We start from the raw sequence: 27,574 nt of genomic DNA, 5'->3' as shown, positions 1-27,574 counted from the left end.
ATAATGAAATGTACAGAAGAACAAATATATGATGAAAAATGTACACAATTAGTGTACATAAAACCACTGCAGGGATTTACTTTTCTTCTTTCTGCCTATGTTTTTGTAATTAACACATGATTTCTGAAATAAAGTGTTTCCTTAAAGCACATGATAAAAAGGCAAAACTTTCTGATTGATAAAATATGTAATTTAGTCTAAAAATAAAAATATTTAGACTTAAAATTATGTGTAAGAAAAATTCAACGTTTATCCTACACTCCTTTTTAAAGAAAACATATTTACATCTGTTAAATAGATGAATGAAGACGTTCATTTACCTGTCGGTTCCTTTCATCCATTATGCGTGTGATTTGTATTTTCTTCCGCCCCATTTTCGGTCACCTTTCCTCCCTTCTATTCCAAATATTTAATTCAAAAATTACTTTTCTTCAATAGCCTAATGCATCATACACGGCTTCTGTTACTGCAGCTTCTAGTCCCAGGGCTACCGCTGAAATTTTCTTTAAGATCTAAAAGAAAACACAAATTCGAAAATTTAGGTTCTATAGATTTGCAAATCATGATAATGCTGTACTGATTTCAAACCTGTTTTGATGCTGCACGCGGAAGGTCACACTGTAAGAGGCGTAGCATAGAATATGAACACAAGGAGTCTAGCTCCAGAGCTTCTCCTCGTAAACATTATCAAATACCCTTAAAGCAGCGGTCCTCCACCTGTGGGTCGCGACCCCTTTGGCGGTCAAACGACCCTCTCACAGGGGTCGCCTAAGACCATCCTGCATATCAGATACTTACATTACAATTCATCACAGTAGCAACATTACCGTGATGAAGTAGCAACGAAAATAATGTTATGGTTGGGTCCCAACATGAGGAACTGTATTTAAAGGGCCAGAAGGTTGAGAACCACTGCGGCTTAAAGGCTTCTGACGGCTAACAATCTGACAGCTCCAATCCGCCTTTACAAACTTCCTGCAAACTGCCACCGACACCAGCAAAAGTGCTATCTGTCAGCCCACAGAGACACTCTCCACTTCCCCAATAACATGCACTTACTGTGATGCTATTCAATGAACCCTCATCCATCGGAATGGCATCTCCCTGATGAAGCCAAAACAATGCCCCCAAGTAGAATCAACCCAGCGCCCTACTTGGTGGGTGTGGCCTATGAGCCCCATGTCCATTTTCCTCTGACTCTGTGGATCATTCAAAAACTAGGATTCTCTATTCCCTTTCTCTCTCTAGTGGAATGACTGGCCATTATATAATGTGTCATATTGTGAATGACAGCTGTGCCAAAACCTAGTGCTTTCAAAACTTGCATGTTAAAAATATTTTTGGCCAAAGCCGGTTTGGCTCAGTGGATAGAGCGTCGGCCTGCGGACTGAAAGGTCCCAGGTTCGATTCCGGTCAAGGGCATGTACCTTGGTTGTGGGCACATCCCCAGTAGGAGATGTGCAGGAGGCGGCTGATCGATGTTTCTCTCTCATCGATGTTTCTAACTCTCTATCTCTCTCCCTTCCTCTCTGTAAAAAAATCAATAAAATATATTAAAAAATATTTTTGGAGGGATGGGGCACAAATACTAGGACATTGATAAATTCACAGAACAAATGCTATATAATTCCACTTACATGAGGTATTTATGCATTCTGTCAAATGCACAGAGACAGAAACAGTAAACAGGCAGTTGCCAGGGACCGGAGGGAGGGGGTGGAAGTTAGGGCCAATGGGTGCAGGGTTTCAGTAGGAGATGACGGAACGGCTCTGCAGATGATGGTGGCGATCCTTGCTCGGCAATGGGCAGCCACTTGATGCCACTGACTGTACACTTCAACTGGCTAAAGTGGCAAAGATCATTTCACTACACTTTCAACAAATACAATACTCTAAAAAGTATGCATGCACCTTTAAAATAATTGCAGGAGTATTAAACTCCTTTAATACAAGGAGTTTTAGTAGAAATAGCAACATTTAAAACTTACCTTTAAAACTAAAACCCATGTTTAACGAACACCGTTGGGCACGTTTTTGCCCATAGAGAAAGTAATCTATCTTACTGTAGGGGGCAAAAATGAATCTAATTAAATGCCAGGCCTATCACTGTATTCAGTCAAAATTAATACAGTAAAAAATCAGTTTAAACTGAACTCTCAGGTAATTATGTCATTTAAAAAAATGAGGAACTAGAGTTTAAGCAAGATTCCCAATATGTGTTCCGTTGTCTTTATTTGCGAGATACCAGAACCTAGCACTCAAATTCAGACCAAGTCATTCTACTAATACTGATTACAGATGTTCAGTCTTTTACAATCAATTCTGTTTAGTTTTAAAGAACCTGTGGTTTAAGTACATCAATATTTTAAGAGCACGGACTTTAAACAGAAGGTGAACTTTACTTCAACTTGGCCCTTATTAAATAAACACCACTCTTTGAGGTCGCTCATCAGACACACCATTTGGATGATTCTAATAATCAACTAACTACCTGTTAAATTTTATCAAAAGCTACTAAAATAAACGTTCTAATAAAGTAACTATGTACAGTCAACAACTGAATGCTTTTAACAACCAAACAGGCATCTGTCATGAGAAAATCTATAAGGATTCATTGCTTCTTTAAAAGAGAGGAACTTAAGAATTCAATTTTGGTCACATTAAACTTGAGATGGTCATGGATCAGGCAACTGGAAATGTCAAGTAGGAAGCTGAACATAAGGCTCAAACAGCAACGCTAAAGATACACTTTGGGGAATCTTGGGCATCTTGATGACATTAATATTGTAGGGAAAATGTGCCCATCTTGGGGTAAAATATAAAATGAAAAGGAAGTAAACACCAGGGAACAAAACATTTATTACTGTCTTTGAAAATCAGTCACTCAAAACTCTCCTCTAGATCAGTGACGGCGAACCTTTTGAGCTCGGCGTGTCAGCATTTTGAAAAACCCCAACTTAACTCTGGTGCCGTGTCACATATAGAAATGTTTTGATATTTGCAACCATCGTAAAACAAAGACATATTTTTGATATTTATTTTATATATTTAAATGCCATTTAACAAAGAAAAATCAACCAAAAAAATGAGTTCGCGTGTCACCTCTGACACGTGTGTCATAGGTTCGCCATCACTGCTCTAGATAGAAGGTTCTTAAATGATTTGACCCATATTTAAAATATTTTTTCAAAAAGAAACCTAAATTTCGGCTTCCTTTGAAAAATATTCCACTTTCAAAAATTCTAAGGAAATAAGACAATGACAAAATATATGTAGCTGGGTGTTCATCCAGTGCAATCAGCATAGGAACCATAAGGGCAAATAGCACGTAAGCACACAGGGATAGCCTGTCTATGTCATAAAATGTGGCAGACAGTGTTTCCAGATTTGGCTGTAATGTAAAGAATCTAAAAAACAAAACAAAAAGCTAAGGATTTTCTCAAAGGAAACCATACTATGGCACATCCTAACCAAATGACTAAAGCAATCATTTGAAAAAGTCTTTCGAGCAGTCCAAATGAAGAGAAAATTTACATAAGGGGTACAGAATAACATCAGACTTTCTGTCAGTAACTATGCAAGCGGACATAAGAGGAGAGACAGACACACAGAGAAGGCAATAAAACAAACAAAACTAGGTGAGCTATTTCAGAAACTATTTCACAACATATTACCTGAAATAAAGAGGGACATTTCAAGACAGTGGACCCAATTCATCAAGAAGACATTAAAAAAAAAACCCAACACTAAATATGCATGCACTTATAGAGTTTCAAATTCCATGAGCCAAGAAGTAAAAGGAGAAACAGACCAGCCCATAATCAATGCTGAAGAGTCCCACACTGCTCACTCAGCAGTTACTGGAATAACAGGAAATCAGAAGGGATAAGTCTTGAAGCACACTATCAACCAATGTGACCAAGATAACATTTCTAGAAAGCTCCACTAAACAATTACAGAATGGTTAGTGCATACCAGTCACTAACAGACAACATCCTGCACTTACAATACATAATGTATGTTCTTGGACTACAACAGAATTAAGTTAGAAGCCTACAGAGAAAAATACCCATAAGAGGTCAACTCTCCCCAAACTGGCCTGTAAGATAAAAACATACATAATCAAAATGCCACCAGGCATTTTGGTAGAGACTGACCAGCTGATTCTAAAATACACAAAGAGAAATGGAAAGGACCTAGAATAGAAAAACTTAGAAACAGAAGAACAAAATTGGAGGATTTATACCATCTGCTTTTAAGACTCACCATAAAGCTACAGTATAATGAAGACAATACAGTATTTATAGATTAATAGATTTATAGATTAATAAGAACAGAATGGAGTCCTGAAATACACCCACATATAATGGTCAATTGATTTTCAACAAAGATGCCGAAGTAATTCAACAGGGGACTATATTAGCTTCTCAAAAGTGTTACATTTGCAAAGAAATAAATCGCATCCCTTACCTCACATCATATATAAAAATTAACTCAAAATGGATCACAGACCTAAAAGAGAAGCCCAAAACAGTTCCAAGACATGAAAGAAAAGAAAAAAGGTTAGAAAAATTTTTGCCCAATCTCTGTGCCAACTCCTCCAATTTCTACTCCAAATTAGGGCAGAAGTATAGGGGGCAATCCCTAATCGGAAACTGTTGAGTCAACGTATGAATCTACTCAAAAGGAAAGAGCATTTCCCATCTAAGTTCTCAGAGTAACTCCTAAGCAAGTAGTTATGAACTCACGCGTCACCCTCAGAGCCATGGAAAGCCTGCCATGAAGAATAAGACACTGGCGACATCCTGGAGCTTAGTTAGGGAAGGAAGGCTCGAAACTTCCTAACGCTTACGCACAACCCAGAGCAGAGCAGCTGCAGTTACGCACAGAGCCATCAGCAAGGCTCAGAGAGGCCAGCGTTCTGAGCAACGGGCATGAGAGTTCTGAGGCCAAGTGCTCCCTCCAGTGCTCCACCTCCCATCATTCCGTTTTGAGCAGTTAGTGGACAAAAGGGACTTAGGGGAAATGTCAATAAGATGAAGAAAGAAAGAAAACGAACATTCCGAGATTTTACACAAGACCAACCAAGGATTCTATTTTAAAGTGTGAATGAGACGTCCTTAGCCCCATCCTGCCTGGACATACATAAGTTTCGGTCTGAAGGATACGTTGCTTCGACTGAAAAACAATGCCTGTTCTCCTAAACTGAAAGATGTAAGAATACACTGTTCTTCCAAGTTTAACAATAAAAATATAAAGCTACAAGAAAGTGATATCAGAATAAAGTATTCTAACAAGGAACTCATTTTCTAAATTTATAAAAGTACTTTCTAACATATAATTATACAAGGAAAAAATCGGACCTTATGTTAAATAGCAAAACTATTCTTACAATGACAAGAACAATGACAAAAAGTCTTAAGTACCTTTCCCAAGGTTTTTACTGACATAACCAGGCTTAATCAACGAGATCAAATATTTGAAATGTTAATGCTAACTTATTATAACATTCCAGAAATATCCCCTGCTAACATTTTCCAAAATTCCATTCTTTAAAATAGTCTAATATCGATGTAGTTTTTCCCCTATTAAAAACAAAAAGGTAGACTTCAGATGAGGATTCACTCATGAAAACTTCTGAGTAAGACTACACATCTTACTGATGTATTGGAACCATTAACCTGGACCAATAATGCTTAAAATCGAAATAGAGCACTCCAGGGCCTTGCAATTATGGGCCTATGATTTAAGGCAATAAATTCAAAGTCACACACACACACACACACACACACACACACACACACAAGCCCACATTTTCAAGCATCTCCTAAATTAGCTTAATTTTTTTCATTGACCCTTCCCACCTTTTAAGAAACAGGGCTAGATTTGTCCTCTTCATCTGTTATTTGAAAACTCCTTCCTCGCCTTATGCAATTCTCCTCACACCCTCCCATCCTCCTCATTCTTGCCACAATAAACAGAGATTACCTACTGTAGATATTTTTCTTCTTTAAAAAAACCAACAAACAAGGTAACTGATATGGAGGTGGCAACGATGAAAAGATTCATGTTATCTGAACAGTGTCAGATAAACTATCACTATATACTCTTATGCACTTCAATGGACTCTATAAATCCTTAAATCATCTATATTAATCCCCAAGATAAACTCCAAAATGACTGCCATTCAAACTCACAGTCTGAATGGGTTATAGTTAACTCCCAAAGTTAGATGTTTAAACAAAGCATTTCGATGGTACTTATTTACTTCATATCAGAGAAAAATGAAAAGTGTCTTACTAGAAACGACGTATCAACAACAAGTGCACTTAGATAGGATCCTTGAAGAAACTTCTTCTTTGTGACTTTTTCACAAAATGCGACTCCTTAATAAAGAAAAAAATATGAGATGGGTTAGTAATTGCTCTTAACTCCGACACAGAGTTAAATATATTTCATTATTACAAATTCTAACAACGTTATGCCTGGCAGATAGCTCCACAAATACTTGCTGAATAATAGAAAAATAAACGTTTAAAAGTCAATTGTTTTATTTGGCTAAGAAATATAATGTTAGGCCATTGAGCATGTCTAATGTCACTAATCCATTTTTTCAGGGAGTGTGACTGAAATGTTCAGTAACATTGTATGCACTCCAAGATTCACCAACTGGTTCCCTGGGTTCCATTTCCCCATCCGCTAAGTATATCACATGATAATGCTTTCCATTCACCTGATACACACAGCCCACTGAATTTATGGTTGGATAAAATAGTTGAGAATGCAGTACAGTGAACATTTCCATTTAGAAAGAAAACTGCCCATGGGTTATTTCTATTGACAGAATACATGGTTGTATTCGTATACAATATATATAAATATATATACTTGTAGCTTTCACTATCTTTTAAGGGAACATAAAATGAAAATGACCATAAAATGCCAAAAATGAATATAAAACTGATCAATGTCAATAATTCACATTAACAAAGGAACACTGGGAATACTAACCAATGAATTAGTGCATAAAAAATAATCCAGTCCTGCTACATTTTTGCTTGGAAAGAGTAGCAAGACATTTAGGCAGAAAAGGGAAAGATGGTTAAAAACTATGCCTCTCTGTACCCCAAATGCCAGGCTAAATTATGATGCTAATCCAATAATGTAGACTTGCATGACTGGCTGACTTGTATGACTGTAGTGCTTGTATAATTATCTACCATGAAACACACTCTGATCTTCAAAAAATAAAACCAAAACTAAAATGTTAATGCTTTAGCCAGTTGTAAATAAATTTCATATATTGAACCTCTAAATTCCACTGCTTGTCCAGGCAAGGGCTAGACTCCTGTACCTTTAAGGGCTGCCCCGCCCAAACCTGGTCCCAACCAACCACCTAGCTCCCTCTACTTCTAACTAACCTGCATGGACCACAAGCCATTGCCCAAACTATCAAATCAATGTCTATAACTTTCTTCAGCTTTTTACCCAAGTGACCGAAGAATACCCAATATATATGGCAGGTTAGCAAGAAGTCCTTCGTGAGAAAAAACAAGGCGAGAGAGAAAGGACTGTGGCAGGAAGGGGACTAAACCATGAGGGAAGGTATCCAGGGAAGACCCAGGGTAATAATAGCAACAAGAACAATGGCAACAGCAGCGGGAACATCTGAGTCTTTATCCTCTGCTAATCGGTATCCTAATTGCTTTACATGTGTTAACTGATGGAAAGCCAACAATAACCTCATTATTGTCCCCGAGAGGAAACTGAAATACTAAGAAGCAACTTGCCAAGCGTGACGCAGCTAAGCCGGTAGAGCGGTGAGGATCCAGGCAAGCTCTAACAGCTCTGCCTCACCAACCACCGTCCAAGTCATGCTCCCATGAGTGAACTAAGTAAGTGACAGAACCAATGCATGCTGCAGCAACAGGCTCAACACACCGCAAAGCAAACCTCAGTCTCAGAGGCTGATATATCGGGCAGCTGCTGATACACGCTGATAGGCACTGCCCATCCACACCTATAGGTGACAGATGCCCTGACAAAGGGCAGGTGGGTGCCTGCTGTGAATAAAAATGACAAACGGATACCTTCTCAATACCTTGTAAGGTATACTTAAATTTCCACAGGACAGTTATCACAAATAAAAATTACACAAGATAATATCACAAAAATCACATGGTAAAAAGTATTTTTTAATGAAGAAGGCACTCTGAAACAAACGAGACCTTCGAAGGCATCATCATTTCAATGATGAGTAAACGCTATCATATTTTATACTGTGGCACAAGTTACTGTCAATTTCCAATTTTTTGTATTAACAAGAAAGGTTAAATGACCAAGGTACAAATTCCTCTCTTCAAATGTCTCAACTACACTTGACCAAGCAAACAGACAACCTGTTACAATTGTTGACAACTGAAGTCCTAAATGACCCAAAATAAATCACTAACTCCTCTCTCGTTATTTGCACCTAAGCAGTGAATGCCAATAAGCGAGAAAGCAAAGTGAAATCAAAGTACTGCTGACATGATAGGCAAGAAAGTATTCTACGATGGTGAGAATAAAAAGACTTCTATCTAGATAATTAACAGACATTTCACCATTGAAGAGACATGAAACACCAATCCTATATAATAAAAGCCTAATATGCTAAGTGTCCAGTCACCAGTTCAACCAATCAAAGCGTAAGATGCTAATGATATGCTAAGGCCACTCAACCGCTCGCTATGACGTGCACTGACCACCAGAAGGCAGACGCTCCGACTGGTAGGTTAGCTTGCTGCTGGGGTCCGACCAATCAGGACTGAGCAAGATGGGCCGGACACACCCTGGACCCCTCCCACGATCCCTCCCTGGCTGGCCAACCTCCCCTGTCCCTCTCCAGCCCCAACTGAGCAACGGATGTCCGACTGCCGTGCCTAAGCCATCAGTTGGACGTCCCCAAGGGTTCCTGGACTGCAAGAGGGCACAGGCCAGGCTGAGGGGACCCCCCCCCCACCAGTGCACAGATTTTGTGCACCAGGCCTCTAGTAAGTAAAAACTGTTTAGTATCATTACTCAAAGAATGCAACTTAAAACCACAATGAGATGCCAGTAGCCAGTAGTCCCCCCTTGTCCGCGGTTTCACTTTCTGGGCTTTCAGTCATGGTCTCAAAAATGTCAAATGGGAAATTCCAAAAATAAACAATCCGTACGTTTTAAATTACATGCTATTCTGACTCGCGTGAATCTCATGCTGTCCAGCTCTGTCCGCCTGAGATGTGACTCACCCCTTTGTCCAGCACATCCACGCTGCACATGCTCCCACCCATTAGCCTCTTAGTAGCCTGCCAGGTCATCAGGTCCATGGTCCTGGAATCACAGTGCCTGTGTCCCAGTGACCCTTATTTTACTTAGCAATGGCCCCAAGCACAAGAGGAGTGATGCTGCCATTCGGATCTGCCAGAGGGAAGCCGAAAGTGCTTCCTTTAGTGAACTGGTGAGTATAGTGCAATAGGAGAGAGAGACCTCATTATGTAACTTTTATTAAAGTATATTGTTATAATTGTTCTATTTTACTAGTTATTGTTAATCTCTTGCTGTACCTAAATTAACTTTACCATCGGAATGTCTAGATAGAAAAAAACATAGCAAGGATAGGGTTCGATACCATCCATGGCTTCAGGCCTCCACTGGGGGTCTCGGAATGTATCCCCTCGCCCCACACACCATGGACAAGGAGGGGACGACTGCCTCGTCCAGGGGTGGGCAAACTTTATGACTCGAGGGCCACAATGGGTTCTTAAACTGGACCGGAGGGCCGGAACAAAAGCATGGATGGAGTGTTTGTGTGAACTCATATAAATTCAAAGTAAACATCATTACATAAAAGGGTACGGTCTTTTTTTTTTTAGTTTTATTCATTTCAAACGGGCCGGATCTGGCCCGCGGGCCGTAGTTTGCCCACGGCTGGCCTAGTCACTAAAATAGCCAACCTTAAGCAGACTGACGGCACCCAGTGCTGATGAAGATATGGAGAAACGACAACTCTTACTGCTGGCGAGACTGTGAAGCCATACAACTACTTTGGAAACCAGTTTCACAGCTTCTTATCCACTTAACATACACTTAGCATGTATGGTAAAACATACACTTAACATGTGTTCCAGAACTCCCACTCCTTGGTTTTTGCCAAGAATAACGAAAGCATACGTCCACACAAAGGCTTGTAATCAAATGTACAAAGGAGCTTTATTCTTTTAAAAATATATATATATTATTGATTTTTTTTCAGAGAGAAAGGAAGAGGGATAGAGAGTTAGAAACAACCATGAGAGAGAAGCATCGATCAGCTGCCTCCTGCACACTCCCTACTGGGGATGTGCCCGCAACCAAGGTACATGGCCTTGACCGGAATCGAACCTGGGACCCTTCAGTCCGCAGGCTGACGCTCTCTCCAGTGAGCCAAACCAGCCAGGGCAAGCTTTATTCTTAATAGCTTCAACTAGAAACAACCAAGATGTCCACAAGAGGTGAATGGAGGAGGTGTGGTATAAACATAATGGAACACCAGGCAACAGAAAAATGGAACAAAAAACGGACAGACACAAACATGAATGAATCGCAAAAACCTGTTGGCGAGAGCAAAATGCAAAACACTAGTGAGTGCACCCTGTATGCTTCCACTTGGGAATAAATTTGCAAATTCTTGAGCCCCCACCAGGGAACCTACAAAGATCCAAAATTCCCACATTATGAAAGCCAGTCCTCAACACTAGGAAGCTCCATACACATAATTTTCTGACCTTACAAAGTGGAGAACAATCAGCATCATCTTTTAAGTCTTGTTTTCTGCATTTATAATAATGTAATAGTAGCTCATAAACTTGACAAGTTTAGCTGTGAGCATTAAACAAGCATCGAATGTGCTCGGCGCAGTGCCTGGCACACAGTGTGAGCGCAGTACGTGCTCACTAATTACGGGGCTGTTGTTGCATCGCCGCCACAGTCACTGTAATTACTGACGGGAGGGCAATGCGTTCGGAAAAAGAGAGAAGCCATAAAACAGACAAGTGGGACAGACGGATGCCCCTGGAAACCAATGAGTTAACTTTCCTATTAAAATCTCATCATGTGCTCGCGACATCAGAAAGGCAAACATTACAGCAAACGCCAAATTAGAACTTTTGGAATATATTTGGAACCATTCACTATCTGATACTAAAATTGAAAAAAAAAAATGCTGCTGAGGTCTTACAAGGATGCACAGGCATATAAATAGATACTAAGTCACAAGAAACAGTATCTTTAAGTCGGTAAAATTTCACAGAAGCAAGCCTTTAAGGAAGAAGGTGATTTTAAGCACCCAGGGACTGTTCCAGTTACAGGAGGTAAGAAAGATGACACAAACTTGAGTAGGTGTGATGAACAAAAAGAGCAAAGCAGGGTGCAGGGCAGACAGATGGGCACAGCACAGTTACGCACCACCTTGGAGATGGGAAAGGAAAGCATTTGAATTTAATATGACAAAAAAAAAAAAGCAAAAAGAAAGGCAAGACTAATAATCCCATCAACTGGAATCATGCACAACCCCAGCCCCGAGTAAGGTTTACAGGCTGGTTCTTATATAAGCCCCACGACAACACAACCTATTCCGTTCTCTGCCAGGGGAGAGAGAAGCGAGCATTTGTGTCCTATGTGACAATATACTAAAGCCAAGAAATGCTGTTGTCCACCACGCCCTTCCACCTCCCTCAATATCCCCTGAACTGCCCAGGAGGCCCCAGACATCTCTTCACACAGCTGCTGCTCTTTTTTAAAGAAATACCACACAGCGTTCCCGGATAGAATTCGCACACCATATAATTCGCCTGTTTACACACTGGAGTGTGTTTTATAGTCACAGGGATGCACAATCGTCACCACTAATCGCCGAAATATTCACCCAGTACCCATCCGCAGTCACTGCCATTCCCATCCCCAGCCCGCAGCCCAGCCCGCGCGGTGGGGCATCTGCTCCTGGCTCTATAGTCTGCCTGTTCTGGACGTTCTGTATACTGGACCACACCAGCCAGGCCATGGGGACATGCCCTTCAGGCGGGAGACGGTGCAGGTGTGACACTCGGCCTCACATCAGCCCAGGCCACTTCTTGCCCCCGGATACCTTGAGGAAAGCTTTTATTTAGAGATCTCTGGCTATCAGAATTGCAGACAAGCACCCGGCCGGTGTGGCTCCGTGGTTGAGTGTTGACTTATCAACCAGGAGGTCATGGTTCAATTCCCCGTCAGGGTATATACTGGGTTTGCAGGCTCGATCCCCAGTAGGGGGCATGTAGGAGGCAACCGATCCATGATTCTCTCTCATCAATTGATGTTTCTATCTCTCTCTCCCTCTCCCTCCTCTCTGAAATCAATACAAATTGTTTTTAAAAAAGAAAATGTATGAGGAGCAGGTCAAGTCATTATCTAAGACTCATGAAAAATATGAAAAATAAAGAAAGAAATGAAAGCTCATAAATGAGGTTCCAAAGACGGTCGACTGGGCATAGGTACTGACTGTCTTTAGGAAGCCAGGTGGGGAGTTCCAAAGACATTATCAGTCGCAAAAGGTTTTCATTGACATTACGAGAGATTTCTGATGTTTACGGTCAATATGCCCTTTAATTCTGGTTGATAGTTTTACAAAAAGAAATGTAACATGACTAATGAAACAAGTCAACTTCTACAACAACATAAAACAGTGACAAAAAAAAACTTTCCTTCTAGGGAAAAAGAGCTTACAGGTAATACATATTTCAAACAACTTCTAGAAACCAATCAGAAAGAACCCCCATGCCTAATTCCTACTTTATTTTAAATTTCTCTTGTTAGAAAGCATACAAGACAGAACCAATTCGCTTCAACTCCAATGAGCCTATACAGTGCCACCTTATGAAACTCAACAAGGCGTGTAGCGTCTAGGCATGGCACACCTACCATTCGTTATAACCAAAGGACAATCATTAAGATCATAAAATAAAACTGGGAAAACCACAAGAGGAGAAAAATAATGAAAAAAGTACATGTGGTGTAATTTTCAAAGATGATCATATGCATCGGATGAATCGTAAGTGTGGAAGCCACCTTTTCCGAGAACGTCCCGTAGGAGAATAAAGTGGTACCACAGAAGCCCTGGGCTGCATATGGGCCCATAACGCATCCATGTTAGGATAGAGCCGAGGCTTTGCCAATATACATCCCAGGGACCAGCCTTGGACGGAAGAACCTCACTTCGCAGATAAAAGCCTGTAAGGCCCTTGCTGCCCCCAGGACCCGCAGCTGCGCGCTGTTCGATGCAGCCGGAGTGTTTCCACTGGACTAGCCTATTTCTCAGACAAGGAACTTTCTGGAGCCCCTAGCTCACCCGGGGAAGCTGACTGCCCATGTCCTTTCTTAACTCCAAGCTCTGTAGCACCGACAGCATAAATCAGCGATTTTCAACCCTTTCCATCGCACGGCACACACAAACGAATTCATTACTAAAATTCTGTATTTTTTGCCGATGTGACAGAAAAATCGGTATGATTCTGATTCCTTCACACCAGACGGCTACTGGTGTGTCGGCTGCTGTCATTCTTCATTTGACAACCTAAGGGGAAAGACGGCAGTGCCCCCGACCACACAGTCAGGTGCTGATGCTGTTACAGTTCTGGCAGCTCACAGGTTGGCAATCGCTGGCAAAAATCGAGTCCCACTCCCTCTCCCCCGAGAGTAGAGACTTTTATTCAGAACAATGGTGATAGAGTATCTAAGTAACTCTAAAAACGACTGCCCTAAACCATATGAAAAAAGGCAAAGGAAATTCTACAAAACACACACACACACACACACACACACACACACACACACACACACGCTTTCAGCATCGCCTGCAGACGAAGAATGCTGATACCACAAAATAAGGAATGAAGCCAGGAAACTCACCCCACCCCAGCCCTTGGGGTCTCAGGCTGTCCCTTCACCCCCACTGGACACAGACAGGCTTGGTGGCGAGGAGGCTAGCAAAGCAGCCGGAGGGTGGCATTTGCAAGGACCCCCGAAAATATTAAACCTACCCTCAACCTGAAAATCCTGGAAGCGAGTCAGGTGGATCAGAACTGGGAAGGAAGTTCAAAGTTCTAGCATTTTAAAGGCACAGACACCAATTAAGGCGCCCCTGCCATGTAGAGGGGCGCACCCGCGCCCCACGTGGCTTTTGGCGGAGGAAACGGAGAAGGAAAAGGGATGTCCTTGGGCAAGTGGACAGTGAAGGGAAAAAGAAAAGGGGAAAATCTAAGGTCTTGGGAGAAGAAACAGAACCGTAACATTGCAAGTCTCACAACCCTTCTCTGACCATTCAAACCAACCAAAACCACGGAACTAACAGGGCAGTCTACACTGACAGAAGAGGGCACCATGAAACTGAGGATACCACAAACCCCACCGCCGTAAAGGCGAACAAGGACACCGAAATCCAAGAGACCAGGAAACAGAATGTGGCCCCTACCGACCGAGCGGAACCCCTACCCACACACCCCAAAGCAGGCGAGGCAAAGGGCCACTCAGTCCTCCAAACAGAATTCAATAGGTTCAAGCCAGACCTGAAGGCAGGAAAACCACTCTGAATCCGAAATTCAGACATTTAACCAAAAACGGTCCAAATACAGAAAAGCTGGCCGAATGCAGACAAGAAACAGAAAAAAAAATGAAAAGTTATCACAGAAGGGAGGCACCCAAGGGAGAACAGGCTCAAATACAAAGGCGCTGCCACAGCCCACCGCGTGCGCCCTGAGCCACAGCACCCACATCTGTGATGTTTCCTCTGCTTTCACACTCCCTATCCGCCTCTTCACAATCACTCACAGCCCTCCGACACCCACTTACATAAGCAACCTTGTTGCTGTTTTTCATAGTGAAGTGCCATATCTGCTATGTCCTCATGTATGACTTAACCACTGAACATGTCTAAAACCATGCTGCTATTTTAAACAGGTTTATTAGGATCCCATTCTCTTTTTCATGTGTCACTAACAAAGTTTTTGAGTTCGTTCCCCAACTCCATTTATCCCATGAATCCTGTGGTATTTAGTGCCCAGCTTTGTCCAGAGCAGGGAATTCAGGGGCACACAGGCCGTGTCATAGGCCTGACTGCAGACGTGTACGTGTGGTTGGTGCACACACACATATTCCGTCGCTCTACTGAGAAGGCCTAGAAACAGCGACACCCCAGCCGCAATGAGCACGCCCGGCGCCCAGGCCTTGGTTTCTAAATGCCATCCTCCAAGAAAGCCAGGGCTCTTGGGGAAAGAAGATGATTCCAGGACTAGGACTGGGACAGGTAAATGCACGCTGAGCCTGCAGCTTCTGACAGCGCCAGACAGCAAGGAAGTCCTTCAGAAAGGATGGAGACAGGCCAAGAGGACACAAAGCAACCAGAGGGACTCCCACAGGCCAACGCGGGCCGATCGGAGCAAAACAGTAAATAATGATAACGTGAAATCACAGCCTACCGATAAAGCATCATGGGGTCTATACCAATATAAATAAGTGACTAAATAAATAAATGGCAGAGGGGGGACAATTCTTCATTACGGTAGACTTTCAGTTGGCAACTAAAGGAAAAAACAAAATCATTAGGTAAACATTACAGTAATAATTGCTGTAGATAAGTTCCACTGATGGATGCTAAAATGAGTGGGTGAAAGCCTGAAGAGAAACAGGAAATCTAACATAGACCACCCCCCCCCCTAAATATTTTCCCTTCTCGAAGAGAAAAGCTAACTAGACAATGGAGAAACCCAGAGGCCACCTTAACCGCGATCAACAGGAGTATCGCCAGTGATAAGACACCGATGTAAATGGACCTTCTGGGCACGCCACCATTCCTCGGGTGGTATCATTGCCAAAAAGAAAACCCCATATGAATCGTAAGAAAGCATCGAAGAAACCCAAACTCAAAGACATTCTAGAAAGGAATAACCAGTACTTCTCAGGAGCATCAGATAGCAAAGGCAAGAACAAGTTCTAGCAAGACTCCTCCTTACGCTTCCTGAACATAAGTCCCCCAGGTCCCTGCCCATTTCATTCCTTCCCTTCCAGGCCCCGTCCAGGCCCCGTCCAGCACCCATTTCCTGGCCAAGTCCTTGGGCCTTATGATCAGGACTGTCTCACTTCCGACAGCGAATCCTTCCCTCCTCTGACCCAGCTGTTTACCACCCATCAGGCGCTCCCTCACAGGCAAACACATCCCCGTCCTCTGCCTGCTGCTCCTCCTGGCGCCCATTCAGTAAGCTGCCCGCTCACTCCCCCGTTGCCCATACACCTCATCTTCACCCCTCACTCTTTCTTTCACCTTCCACATGCCTCCCATCACGGAGTCTTTCCATTCTATCGCCCACCTCTCTCTCAAATCCACCAATCCCTCCCTTCCCCATCCCCTCAGCTGTAGCGGGGCTACCTGACCCCTTTAACCAATTTGCTGCCACCCCTTTAGCTGTTCTCCCCGCCTCCCAGGTTTAACTCTCCCCCAAGCTCTCTCCACAGTGCAAGCAGCAGCAGTCCATCCCCTCCCTGGCTGAGGGTGCTTCCTAACGTGGCTTAAGGGCTCTTGCCCATCTGCCCATCTGCCCCTTAAGCCCCAGCTTTCTACTCCCAGGTGCCTGCTGCTCCCCCCTGCCTGGCCCACCCATAGTGCGCTCTGAACTTCCCCAAGCAGTTCCGGCTCTTTAAGTGCATCTCTTGTCCTTAACACAGGCCTGGCAAACACTGTCCTCCCTCCTCACGCAGCTGTCCTGTTCAGCCTGCGGGGTTCAACCTAAACTAAAGGTGCCACTTCTGGAATGAACTTTTCTGCCTCTCTTGCACCTGGTGAATCGCCCTTCTTTGTGTTCCCGGAACTTGCACTGCCCACATCAAGCACATAGCAGAGGGGATGATGAACATATATGTCCACACCCCCATCCAACGCGCTGTGGAAGCAGAGCCCGTGCACCGGGAGCCTCCTCACCCAGCCGCGTGGACTGAACGCAGAAGGCAAGGACCATCACGGTGAAAAATCGCCAAAGCAACACAAAAAGGACCCGCTTAAAAGGAGCGAGCCCCAAGGAACCCCTGGCTCAGGAGCACAATATTCCTTCCACTATCTTTGTGGCACTTAATTCTCACTTTCATAAACAATTCCATGTTAATTAGACACAAAGCACGCCAAGTTAAAGAGCATCTAGATATCATCTCATTTTATAATTAAAGCGATGCCCAGAAAGGGTGTTGCTTGCTAAAGAACAAAACACTATAAAACAGCAATGCCAAGATTGGGCATTTTGATGTTCTTCAATTGCATACTTTAATCTCAGGAGTCAGGGTTTTAAATGTTGAAGTTGAAAAACTTGACCACTTTTTCATTTCTTCTAGGAGAGCAGATTACTAAAAACAGAACAAATGAATCACCAATTCACTTTAAAGGATCCACAAAATTACCTAAAATGTTATAACAAACATAAGAATATTTAATTGCGGCATGAGAGTAATAAAGATAATACCGAGTCATTATTTTAATTATATGTTATAAACAAGACATGGGTATCAACTATATTCCAGGCCTGTGGAACATATTCGCTGAATATCTCAAGAGATATCTAAAAGAGGATTCTTACTCCAGAGAAGCTTAAAATGTGGAAAACAACACCCAACCATTACAAAATTATGTAGAAAAATCAGGTGAAAGTCGTCCCTTAAATTGTTCCCACTTTCAGAGGAAAAGCCTTTCTTCTCCGAGCGTCGGGAATGTAAGGAGAAGTTACAACCTGCTGCCTGAGGCATCGGCATAAACTGGGAATGTCTTAGCCTGGACAATGCAACCTCAGTGTCAGCAAGCACACCTACCTACTGCCCAGCTCTGGCTTCTAAATACTCTCCCCCAGTCAGGGAGACGAGGCTCCCCGAAGGGATGGCTGGTTCTCAGGAGGAAAAGCAGGGCAGCCTGGAACAACTATGGCCCCCAAAGAAGGAAGTCCTCCGGAAGTGACAGGAGCGTGTCCAAACGATCAACGAATTAAGCAGCACCCGCTGACCGAGTGTGAGTTAGCGTGGAACCTCAAACTCACATCAAAACGAGTCCTATGCCAACAGGTAACAGAGTATAACCTGCAGGATAAAACGAGTCTATGAATTTATGGTGATATTAAATAAGTGAAGGAGAAGGCAAAGTTCTCCTTTACCATGGAATCAAATGCCAAGCAGTCAAGGTGGGAGGAATCATAGAAAAACACCGTTTTGAAACCATTGTGTGATAGCTGATTTAGGCAAGAATCCTCAATGAACGCTAAAACTCCTATGTGAGCACTGTAGGGAGGACAGAATATTTACAGCTCCCAGTGTCTCCCCACAAATTATTCAGTAACAGCAACGACTACAATGATCACTTTACGGGGAGAACCGGCAGGCACCCCTGCACTAAGGGGTCCCAGTGCACATCATCAACGGGCCCACCTGACATCATGCTGCCCTAACGTGTTGCTGAGGACACAACAGCGTAGCCGGGGTCTAACAGAGCAGAATGGCGAACCCAAACCGACAGCCATCCTATGAAGGGCCTGTGCTCTCAACACTTTTAAGTCGGAAAAAGAAAAAAGAAAAAAGAAAAAAACAAGGTTGAAGGACCATTTCAGATGAAAAGAGACCAGATATGACAACTATAATGGAATAGATACTATATTAGAAACAATGCTACTAAAGAATAGAATTGGCATAAATAAGATTTCAACAGGAACTGTGTATTATAGTGTCCATATTAAATTTCTTGAATCCATCACACAATGGTTATAAGAATATGTCTTTGTTCTTCGACGATATCAGCTGAAACAATTAGGGTAAAGGATCATGATGTGTGCGACCTACTCTCAAGTGATTCAATGAAAATATTTATAAGAGGAAGAAGCCCGGCTGGTGTGGCTCAGTGGTTGAGCATCAACCTAGGAACCAGGAGGTCACAGTTCGATTCCTGGTCAGGGCACATGCCCGGGTTGTGGGCTCCATCCCCAGTGTGGGGCGTGCAGGAGGCAGCTGACCCATGATTCTCTCTCATCATGGATGTTTCTCTCTCTCCCCTCACCCTTCCTCTCTGAAATCAATAAAAAAAAAAAAATTTTCAAGAGAAAGATGAAGAGGGGGAAAAAGAGGAGGAAGGAGAGGAAGCAACAGGAGATCTACAGAGTGGATTCCTGCTATTACTTTACAAGACATGCCATGTCTACCGTGCGGGTTCCTTGTGACAAGTACACAGTGATGAAGGCAGCATCTCCGGCTATCCCTGTATGCATCTGGGATGTGCTGCATCAGATGATACGCGTCTGACTAACTGAGCAGACGTCCAGCTTTGGCATACTCCACAAGATGTAATCAAGGGGCTTCCAACTGTAAATAAAATAAATACTAACATCTGTTTCCAGACTTTGGGGCCACTGTATAAACACAAACGACAATGAAGCAAACATGCCAAATGTTAACGACTGACAGGTACATGCAAGTTCGCTGTACTGTTCTTGTAACTTTTCTCTAAGTTTTTTCCCAAAACAAAACAGAACAAACACACACGCACACAAATTTTTTTTGCCAATACTAAAATGTTACTAGTATTGGGAAACTGAGCCATTTCTGAACAACGCAATCTTAACTCCCAGATTCTTCTTTCCCTTTCCCTCCATAATCCTTGTCAAATTAAGGTTAACGCCATTAAGAAAAAGGTTTTCAGTGTCAAAATAAACATCCTGCTAACATGGTCCCCAACTTGCAAATGGCAGATAGTCCAAAACCCCACGTGTGAGTCAGCTGCTTAAAATGTGGAATGATTTTCACTATTACAAACAGTGGTTAGGTCCCTGACCTTGGCCACAAAAGCTCTTCGCAAATCTTTGTTAGCAATACAGGTGAAATCTGCACTGTGTTTCATGCAGACGGTGCTAAACTGCAGAGTCCCTCCCCCTGGCCTTTCTGAGATAGAACAGAAGTCGGTGGATAAGATGAAGGGAGGAACTAGAGGAGATGCTGGTTAGATGTAAGGAGCAACGGGTAACTAATTACACTTTCCAACTGTTTCACAGGGAGAGGCATTGCCAACGCAACAAGATGGCGAGATGGAATATCAGGAGGAAATGCCACATGCGCTCACCAGCTCTGACTTACTGCCTTGACCCAAAATGCTGATGGCGATGTTACTATGCATACGGATTCATAAGGGAGTCTTTTACAGCCCGGAAAGTCCCTTTATCGCTTTTAAAGGCAGACTGGGAAAACCAGTTGTGGTTGATCCTTCTAGCTGATTAGGAAAACCTGCACACTGGCTGAGCCTTCCCTAGGTTCCTAGGTTCCGTGATGGGCTGGTAGGTCCCGAGCACACAGAGAGCCAGGTAGCCCTGCTGGAGGAACCCAGCCCAGCACTCCAAATACTCTAAAATGGTATTCATTCTGCAAACAGTGTGTTGTATCAACACCAAGTGAGAGAAACTTTGTCTTGAGAGATTAAAATTGGTATCACAGATGACACTTGAGCCACAACGTGAATAAATAGTGCGATAGGTATATAAGCAAAGAAGCATGCCGATTCCTAGCAAAAATATGAACAAAAGACACCAAAGCCCTCATTCAAACATCTACTGTCTGCCCAGCGCCAGGCAGTGCGCTACTGCCTGGAGATGCAGCCACCAACCAGACAGACAAGGCCCCTGCCTTCACAGAGTTTACATTCAGGTAACAGAGAAAGGCCATAAACTAGCCCAGCGGTGTGGCTCAGTGGTTGAGCATCAACCTATGAACCAGGAGGTCACGGTTCGATTCCCGGTCAGGGCACATGTCCGGGGTTGCGGGCCCAACCCCCAGTGGGGGGCATGCAGGAGGCAGCCGATCAATGATTCTCTCTCATGGATGTTTCTGTCTCTCTCTCTCTCTCTCTCCCCCCTCTCTCTTTTTCTCTCCCTTCGTCTCTGAAGTCAATAAAAATATATTTTTTAAAAACTAAACAAACAAGATATGTATAAATTATAATAAGTATCTGAAAGGAAATAAACAAGATGTGTGAAGACAGTAACTAACGGAGTACAACATTAAACTGGGTAGTCTGAGTGAGGACGTGAACCCGTCTTACAAAGAACACCTCAAGCAGTCATTACAAAAAGTGCAAAGACCCTAAAACAAGGACATCGAGGGTTTCAAGCACACTGACAGGTCCAGGTGCCTGGCATCCAGTAACTGAGAAGAACCCTGGAAGGAAAGACGAGGAGGAGAAAGATCATTCAGGCCACAGAAAGGAGAGGAATGGGGAGTCATCGGAAGATTCGAAGCAGAGAAATGACAGGACTTAGCTCTTAAAATAATCTCTAGAGCTGCCGTGTGATAAAAGAACTTGTGAGGAGCAAGAGAGGGAACCAGAAGCCCGCTCGGAGGCCACTGCGGTAATTCATGCAAAACGTACGGTGCCTTGAAATCAAGAGGTGGCAGGGAGCAGAGGGGTGGAGCGGCTCAAGGTACATTCTGAAGGTGCGACCGAAGGCCAGATTGGACTGGATCTGAGAGGAAAGAAGGGAACGCGGAAAGATGGCTTCCATTTCTGGCTCGAGGGCTGCCATTCATTGAGATGGAGAAAGTCAGCAAGGACACCAAGGTTTGGGGGAGGAGGGAGGAAGATCGTGGGAGAGGAATAAATAGCTATGTTTTGGCCACATGGCTAAAATTACGCTCGAAATCCCAACTAGATTTCCAAGTGGATATGGAACTAAAGGGCAGTTCCGGGCTAGGAAAATAAACGTGGCCATCGTCAGCACGCGTGGCCTTCTCGGGGAAGAGCCAGCAGCTGGCCTGAACGGGGTCAGAGAATGGAAGGGCAGAGGCTGACCATGAACCTGGAGAGAGAGGCTAGAATCCTATCGGGAAGTGAACCATGACGACAATAATAGCCATAGCAGCAGTGGTAATAGTACTGGCGGGGAACAAAAATGACAGCTTTTGAGGGACCACGCACCATGCTGAAGCCTTTATAACACACATCTCGTCTCATCCTCGCAACAACCCCATGAAGATTGAGACCTCGCCAAAGAACACACAGTACTAGACTGGAGACTCTAAGACAGTATGATTTTATTTATTTTTTCATTGATTTTTAGAGAGAGAGGGAGAGAGAGAGAGAGAGAAACATCAATGTGAGAGAGACACATCGATTGGTTGCCTCAACCAGGGCCGGGAGCCTGCAACCAAGGTACCTGCCCTTGACCAGAATCGAACCCAGGCCCCTTCAGTCGATGCTCTATCCAGAGCCAAGCCGGCCAGGGCAGCAGTATGGCTTTAGGGACCAATCTCTATGCCTTAAATGACTGCCTCTCTGCTGACTTTCTACGCCTTCAAATTTTTTTCATAGAAGAAGAATGACATTTAGATCTGAATTTTAGAAATATAATTTCCGTTGCTATGTCAAAGATGGATTGTTTGGGGGGAGGAGGGGTGGGAGGGGAGATAAGAGGTGAGACAGGCAAACACAGTCGTAGTCGAAGCAAGAGCACCCTGCTTTAATAAACCAGCAGTCACCTTCCCAGGTTAAATGGAGAGGATCCCTTTGCCCCAGGGATCGCAAATCATAACTCAAACTAACCCAAGTCAACCTGCACACACATGCTGCTGGTAACAAAGATAACCTGGTAGATGGGTCCAGCTCATGCAGTGTAAGTTCACCACCCACTACCAAGGTAGTTCTCAAACCATAACTTTACTGATACTGATGGTTGAATTTTTTTTTAAAGTTCACAGACTAAAGTTTATATTTTTGTTTAAGGAAGAAAATAAAAATAGTATTGATTCAAGACAGCCATAAAAAGATGTGCCGTGGTTGATGTTTATTAGTAGTCTGATCCACTAATGTCTGTTTTTCACCCACGTTAACAATTAATGTGGTGTTTGGGTGTGTGGGGGGGATTGGACTGAATCTGACTCCCAGCACCATCAGATTCAACGAAAGAAGGAAGTCACCAGCCTTCATACACCACGGTTCAAATACTGGCATTGTACCTCAGAGACCTGCCAATTTTTAACTTACATACTCAGGACTTCATCTCGAGGGATTACTAAGACAATGTGATATTAAAAAGAATATGAAGTTCAATAAACAATTAAATTCAGTAAATACAAATATCCATTCAAATCAGTAAATAAAAATGTATATTATAGTATTTACGAATAGTATGTGTCAACACACATCAGGTGCTATGCGTGAGACTTAACAAGTGGGTTTCCGCTCAATGATAATAAACTGGACACAGGTCCACAGATTATGGAGTACACAGGTAAAGCACACGCAGATAAGTCATTTCATTCCACAGAGCAGGTGAAATGAAGAATAGAAATTATACAGGGGGAGGCAAAAGTCACTTTACAGCTGTTCACATAGGAAATAATACAACAAATAGCACAAGAGCACGTACTCGCAACTGTAAACCTACTTTTGCCCCACCCCGTAGACTACCTCCTAAAGAAAAGCTATTTTTAAAATACACCTATGGCAGGTATGTCATAAAAGTATTTTTCTAATTTCACATTTTAATGACTGCATCTTGAAAACACAGTTCATTCCTAAAGGGCACGTTTCACTTAAGAGTAGGGAAACTTATATTTAACGGCAACTTTTTTTTTTTTTAATTTGGGGACATTAGAGAGGTTAGAATCAAACAATGATTGCAGATTAAAAATCTAATGTAGAAAGCCAGATAAACATTTTATGTAGACTCTGACGGTGAATTTAAGAGGCTAGGATACTGTATCCCAAACAAAGACGCGAGCATTCTCCTCTATTTACACGTTCTAGGAAGTCCTTTGGCCACAGACACTACACGTCATGTACTAGGCAATGTACCTACATAATCTTATTGGAAGAAGGGAGAGATGGAGGAAGAAATCAGGAGAGATCAGGCAATGTGCATTTTTGTGCACGGCGCCTCAGGCAGCGTGCTGGGAACTTTCACACCCATTATTTCATTTAACCCTAACAACTCCCAGGGGCAGGCAGAGTCATTCCTTTGGCTTTTGCAAAGGTCTCCGAACTCTGTCAGGGGGAGAGCTGAGATGTGAACCAAGATCTGAGGACAAACGTGCCAATCGGGACACGGGACAGTGTCCTCCTGTTGGAGGCTATGGAACTGGAAGACGGGTCTGCATTGTCACATGCATACTCCTCTAGTTACTTCACCTACTGAGAGTGTTCACAGATGCGCCTTGTCATCTAGAAAAAAGCAACGGTGTTCATTCTCAATCCACAGAGCAGTATTTCCACTGTCGCATCACTGATAAAACTCCAGCAACACTTTGTAACATTCTTAGGTACCAAGAGTGTATCTTTAAACAAAACAAAACAAAAGAAAAAGCAAGCAAACAAACAAAAACAAGAGGGGTATGGTCTGATTACTGACAGTATAAATGCCCACAGACAACCCAGAACCGTCATCACTGTATGTCCCCTTGCCAGATTAAAAGCTGAAAAGGGGGGGGCGGGGGAAGAGGCTTCCCAAAACTTGGCTGGCAACAGGCTACTTTCCCACTAACAAATTTGTTTGCAGCCTCCTCCTCGCAAATCAGAACACAGATCTACTCAAGATTTAATTGAAATAGCTCACACGTTAAAATCGTGGTCTATTCAACATTTCCATAATTACTTAACTACCCTCAGCATACACGTCACTATTTCTCTCTTGGTAACCAAATGAATGACGGATGTTGCTTTTGCTCGAATGTTAATACAATTAATATTACCCCGCAGAGCATTCTACATGGAAGATACAAAGCTATCATGCAATTGTCTTGAAAAACGAAACACCGCTCCAAACAACTCAACATCTTTAAAAGCTTATTTCCAGTTGTATTTACAAAAAAATAAAAATCTTTGTCACACATACCTATTAAGGAAACATAAAAACTCAAGAATCTGGAAGGAGGTCATTCTCGAGCCATAAATCCACACGATGACATTATGCTTATTATTGCCGAATCCCAATGAGCTATGTTCCTTCCACTGAACAACCCTCACCATTCACTCAAATCCTTTAATTTAAAAAAAAAAAAAAAACCTTTTACTGGAAATAAATTTCTGTTAGGTATCATTTCATCACCTTTGTTCCAATGTGAGACACAGAGTTTTATACACAAGTAACAACAGTGTGAATTAAAAGAAATAGAGGAGCAAGTTTGTGCAGGGAGGTCGCTATTGCTTCAGGAAGTTTAGGCTTCTGCTGGAAACAACCTTGCAAACGAACTGCCAAAGTCTGAATCCACCAGGTATCCAAGCCCCAGTCTCAGCTCCTCTGAATACTTTCATTATGACGACACTATCATCGCAACTCTTCCACGAGAACCCACGCTGAGAGCTGAAAGTGATTCCAGAACCAATCAGGACAGCATCAGCGATGGAACAAGCTAATCCTAATACTTCATGACCCACAACACGTTCACTCCATGTGCTACACAAAGTCCAGCGAAAACTGGCATCCACTTTGGTGGAAACATTTTTTAACTTTTTTTTCCTAAAACAAAAGTTACCAGACAGTGAAAGCAATGAGTTGACCGGGACCCCCAAAAATACACACCCCCCCACACACACACACCCAAACAAAAATACAAAAAGTGGACATACAAAAGCCGTAACAGCCCAATAGTTATTTTACTCCTCATTCCTCCACTCGTATTTTTTTTAAATGCCATACTTAGGCTTTCAAAAAAAAAAAATTTAACTATTCTGTTTACCTTTTGCACAGACCGTGCAAGCACTGCCAAGGTAACAGATTTTACAACTGACAACCAGGAGCGCTTGGCAGTCGCCAAAACAGCACAGCTGGACTCTTAAAGGGAAAGGGCTGCGGTGCCATCCGCACCCCGGCGGCAGCTCCGGGGGACACGCGAGGCCAGACCCACGGGAAACAGGCTGAGGAGCGATGCTCTGCTGTAAAGGACACACCCCGCTGTTGGCAACCCCGCGGCGGGCCCCTCCGATCGCCCCCGGGACGCCGGGCGGGAGCCCCGATCTCGCCGGGGAACCGGAGCGCAGGTGGAGGCTGAGCCGCTCCCTTCCCCGCGCACGCGGTTCCCGACCGGACCATCGCGGGAGGCTCTCGCTTCCTACCTCCAGCCGGCACTTCCACGGGGTGAAACATAACAATCAATGTTTCCTTAACTTGGCAACGCTCACTTTTTCCCAAGTTTTTTTTCTTTTTTTTTCTTTTTTACTATGTCACCTACTAACTTCATTCTCGCTGTTCCAAGACAGACGATAATCGAACTAAAAGGCAAAGTTCCTATCGCACAAACCCTTCCCTGCGAGCCAGGGTCCGCCTGGATGTCGGGGGGGACAGCGAGCTGCCCCCTCCTCGGCCCCCCGCTCCCCCGCGATGGTCCCGTGGCCGCCCCCGCAGGTGCCCCCGGCCCGGGCCGCCTCCCCGACCCTCCAATAGCGACCCGCCGCCGCCGCCACTGACATCTCCACACACCGGGAGTTCGCAGCGAGACGTTCCGCCCCTTTAGACCGACCTTCTCCCGAAGCAGAAGTGGGGGGACTTCAAGTCCCGCAACAGCGAGCGCCGAACGCCCCCCACTCGGGGGGGAGGGGGTCAATCCCTTCGGGGAGACCCGGGCCTCGGGGCGCGGGGTCCCGCCCCGGAAAGCCGCCAGGCCCCCGGGAGACTCCTCCAACTTTCAGGGAGGTGACGTCCCGGCCCCGAACGCCGTGCGCGCCCGGGAGGCTCCCGCAGCCGAGTCCGCGCTGCCCGATCCCGCCCCGGCCCCGCGGCACCCCTCCGGCCCGGGCCCGCCCTCGGGGCACCCCGCCCCCACCCCCTCAGGGCGCCTGGCCCCTCCGTGCGGACCGGACCCGACCCGACCCCCTCCAGAGCTGCCTCCCCGCACCCCGCCCGCCCCAGCGCCGCCAGCCCGCGCCACGGCCTCCCGCCAGCCGGACGCCGCCCTGTCCCAGCGTCGCCGGGGCCAGCGGGCTCCGTGCCTCGGTCGCCCTGCATCCCGCCCCAGCGAGCCATAGCCCCCGGCCGGCCCCGTCGTCGGAAGGCCGCCGGTCCGGCACCCCCAGCCCCGAGCCCCGAGCCCCAGCGGCCCTCACCGTGTCCCCAAGCCGCGGGCAGGCATGCACACGCCGCAGCCAGGACCCGCCGCCAGCACCGCGTCGCCCGGAGACGCCTCCCTCCCTCAGCCCGGGACTCGCCGGGACCGCCGCGCACGGATCCCCACACCGGGGCTATTTTTAGGAGCCAGGCCCGGGCCAGACCGGAACTCGTTCCTGCCCGCGCGCGCATGCGCACTGCGCCGGCGACCGCGGTGTCCCTCCGCCAGCCTCGCCTTCGCCTTCCTCTCCCCCGGATGCCCGGCTCGCTTCTTCCATGAGCCGTCCCTAGGGACCTGCTCTCTCTCCTCGGGGGGCCCTAGAGTCCTGGGTAGGGGGGAGGCACTGGCGAGGGCTGAGGGAGGCAGGCCGAGGGGGAGCGAGCGCCACTCCGCAAGGACAGGAGGGCGGACTATGTTTTTCCGGGTGGGTTACGAGACGGAT

The 27,574-nt window shown here is 44.7% G+C and overlaps 1 protein-coding gene across 2 annotated transcripts in view; it reads right to left on the bottom strand.

Annotated features, from left to right (window-relative positions):
* MEF2A (myocyte enhancer factor 2A) overlaps window positions 1–27,224 on the bottom strand; it is a 58,599-nt gene extending 31,375 nt beyond the window's left edge. The window contains exons 1-3 of one of the 2 annotated variants that reach the window (XM_081114827.1): window positions 27,131–27,224; window positions 6,301–6,386; window positions 321–512 (exon numbers count right to left, since the gene is read on the bottom strand). In XM_081114827.1, coding sequence (XP_080970953.1) covers window positions 321–374 — 54 coding nt within the window. In that variant the 5' untranslated portion in view covers window positions 375–512; window positions 6,301–6,386; window positions 27,131–27,224. Of the gene's footprint in view, window positions 1–320; window positions 513–6,300; window positions 6,387–7,011; window positions 8,633–27,130 lie in introns of those variants that run through there. The other variant, XM_081114826.1, reaches the window with a different exon arrangement.
* Window positions 27,225–27,574: the final 350 nt, after the last annotated feature.

Source organism: Myotis nattereri (genome assembly GCF_964212035.1).
Source record: "Myotis nattereri genome assembly, chromosome: 21".
NCBI lineage: Eukaryota > Metazoa > Chordata > Mammalia > Chiroptera > Vespertilionidae > Myotis > Myotis nattereri.
Note: the sequence above shows the minus strand (reverse complement) of the source record. Positions and strands in the feature narration are given on the sequence as shown.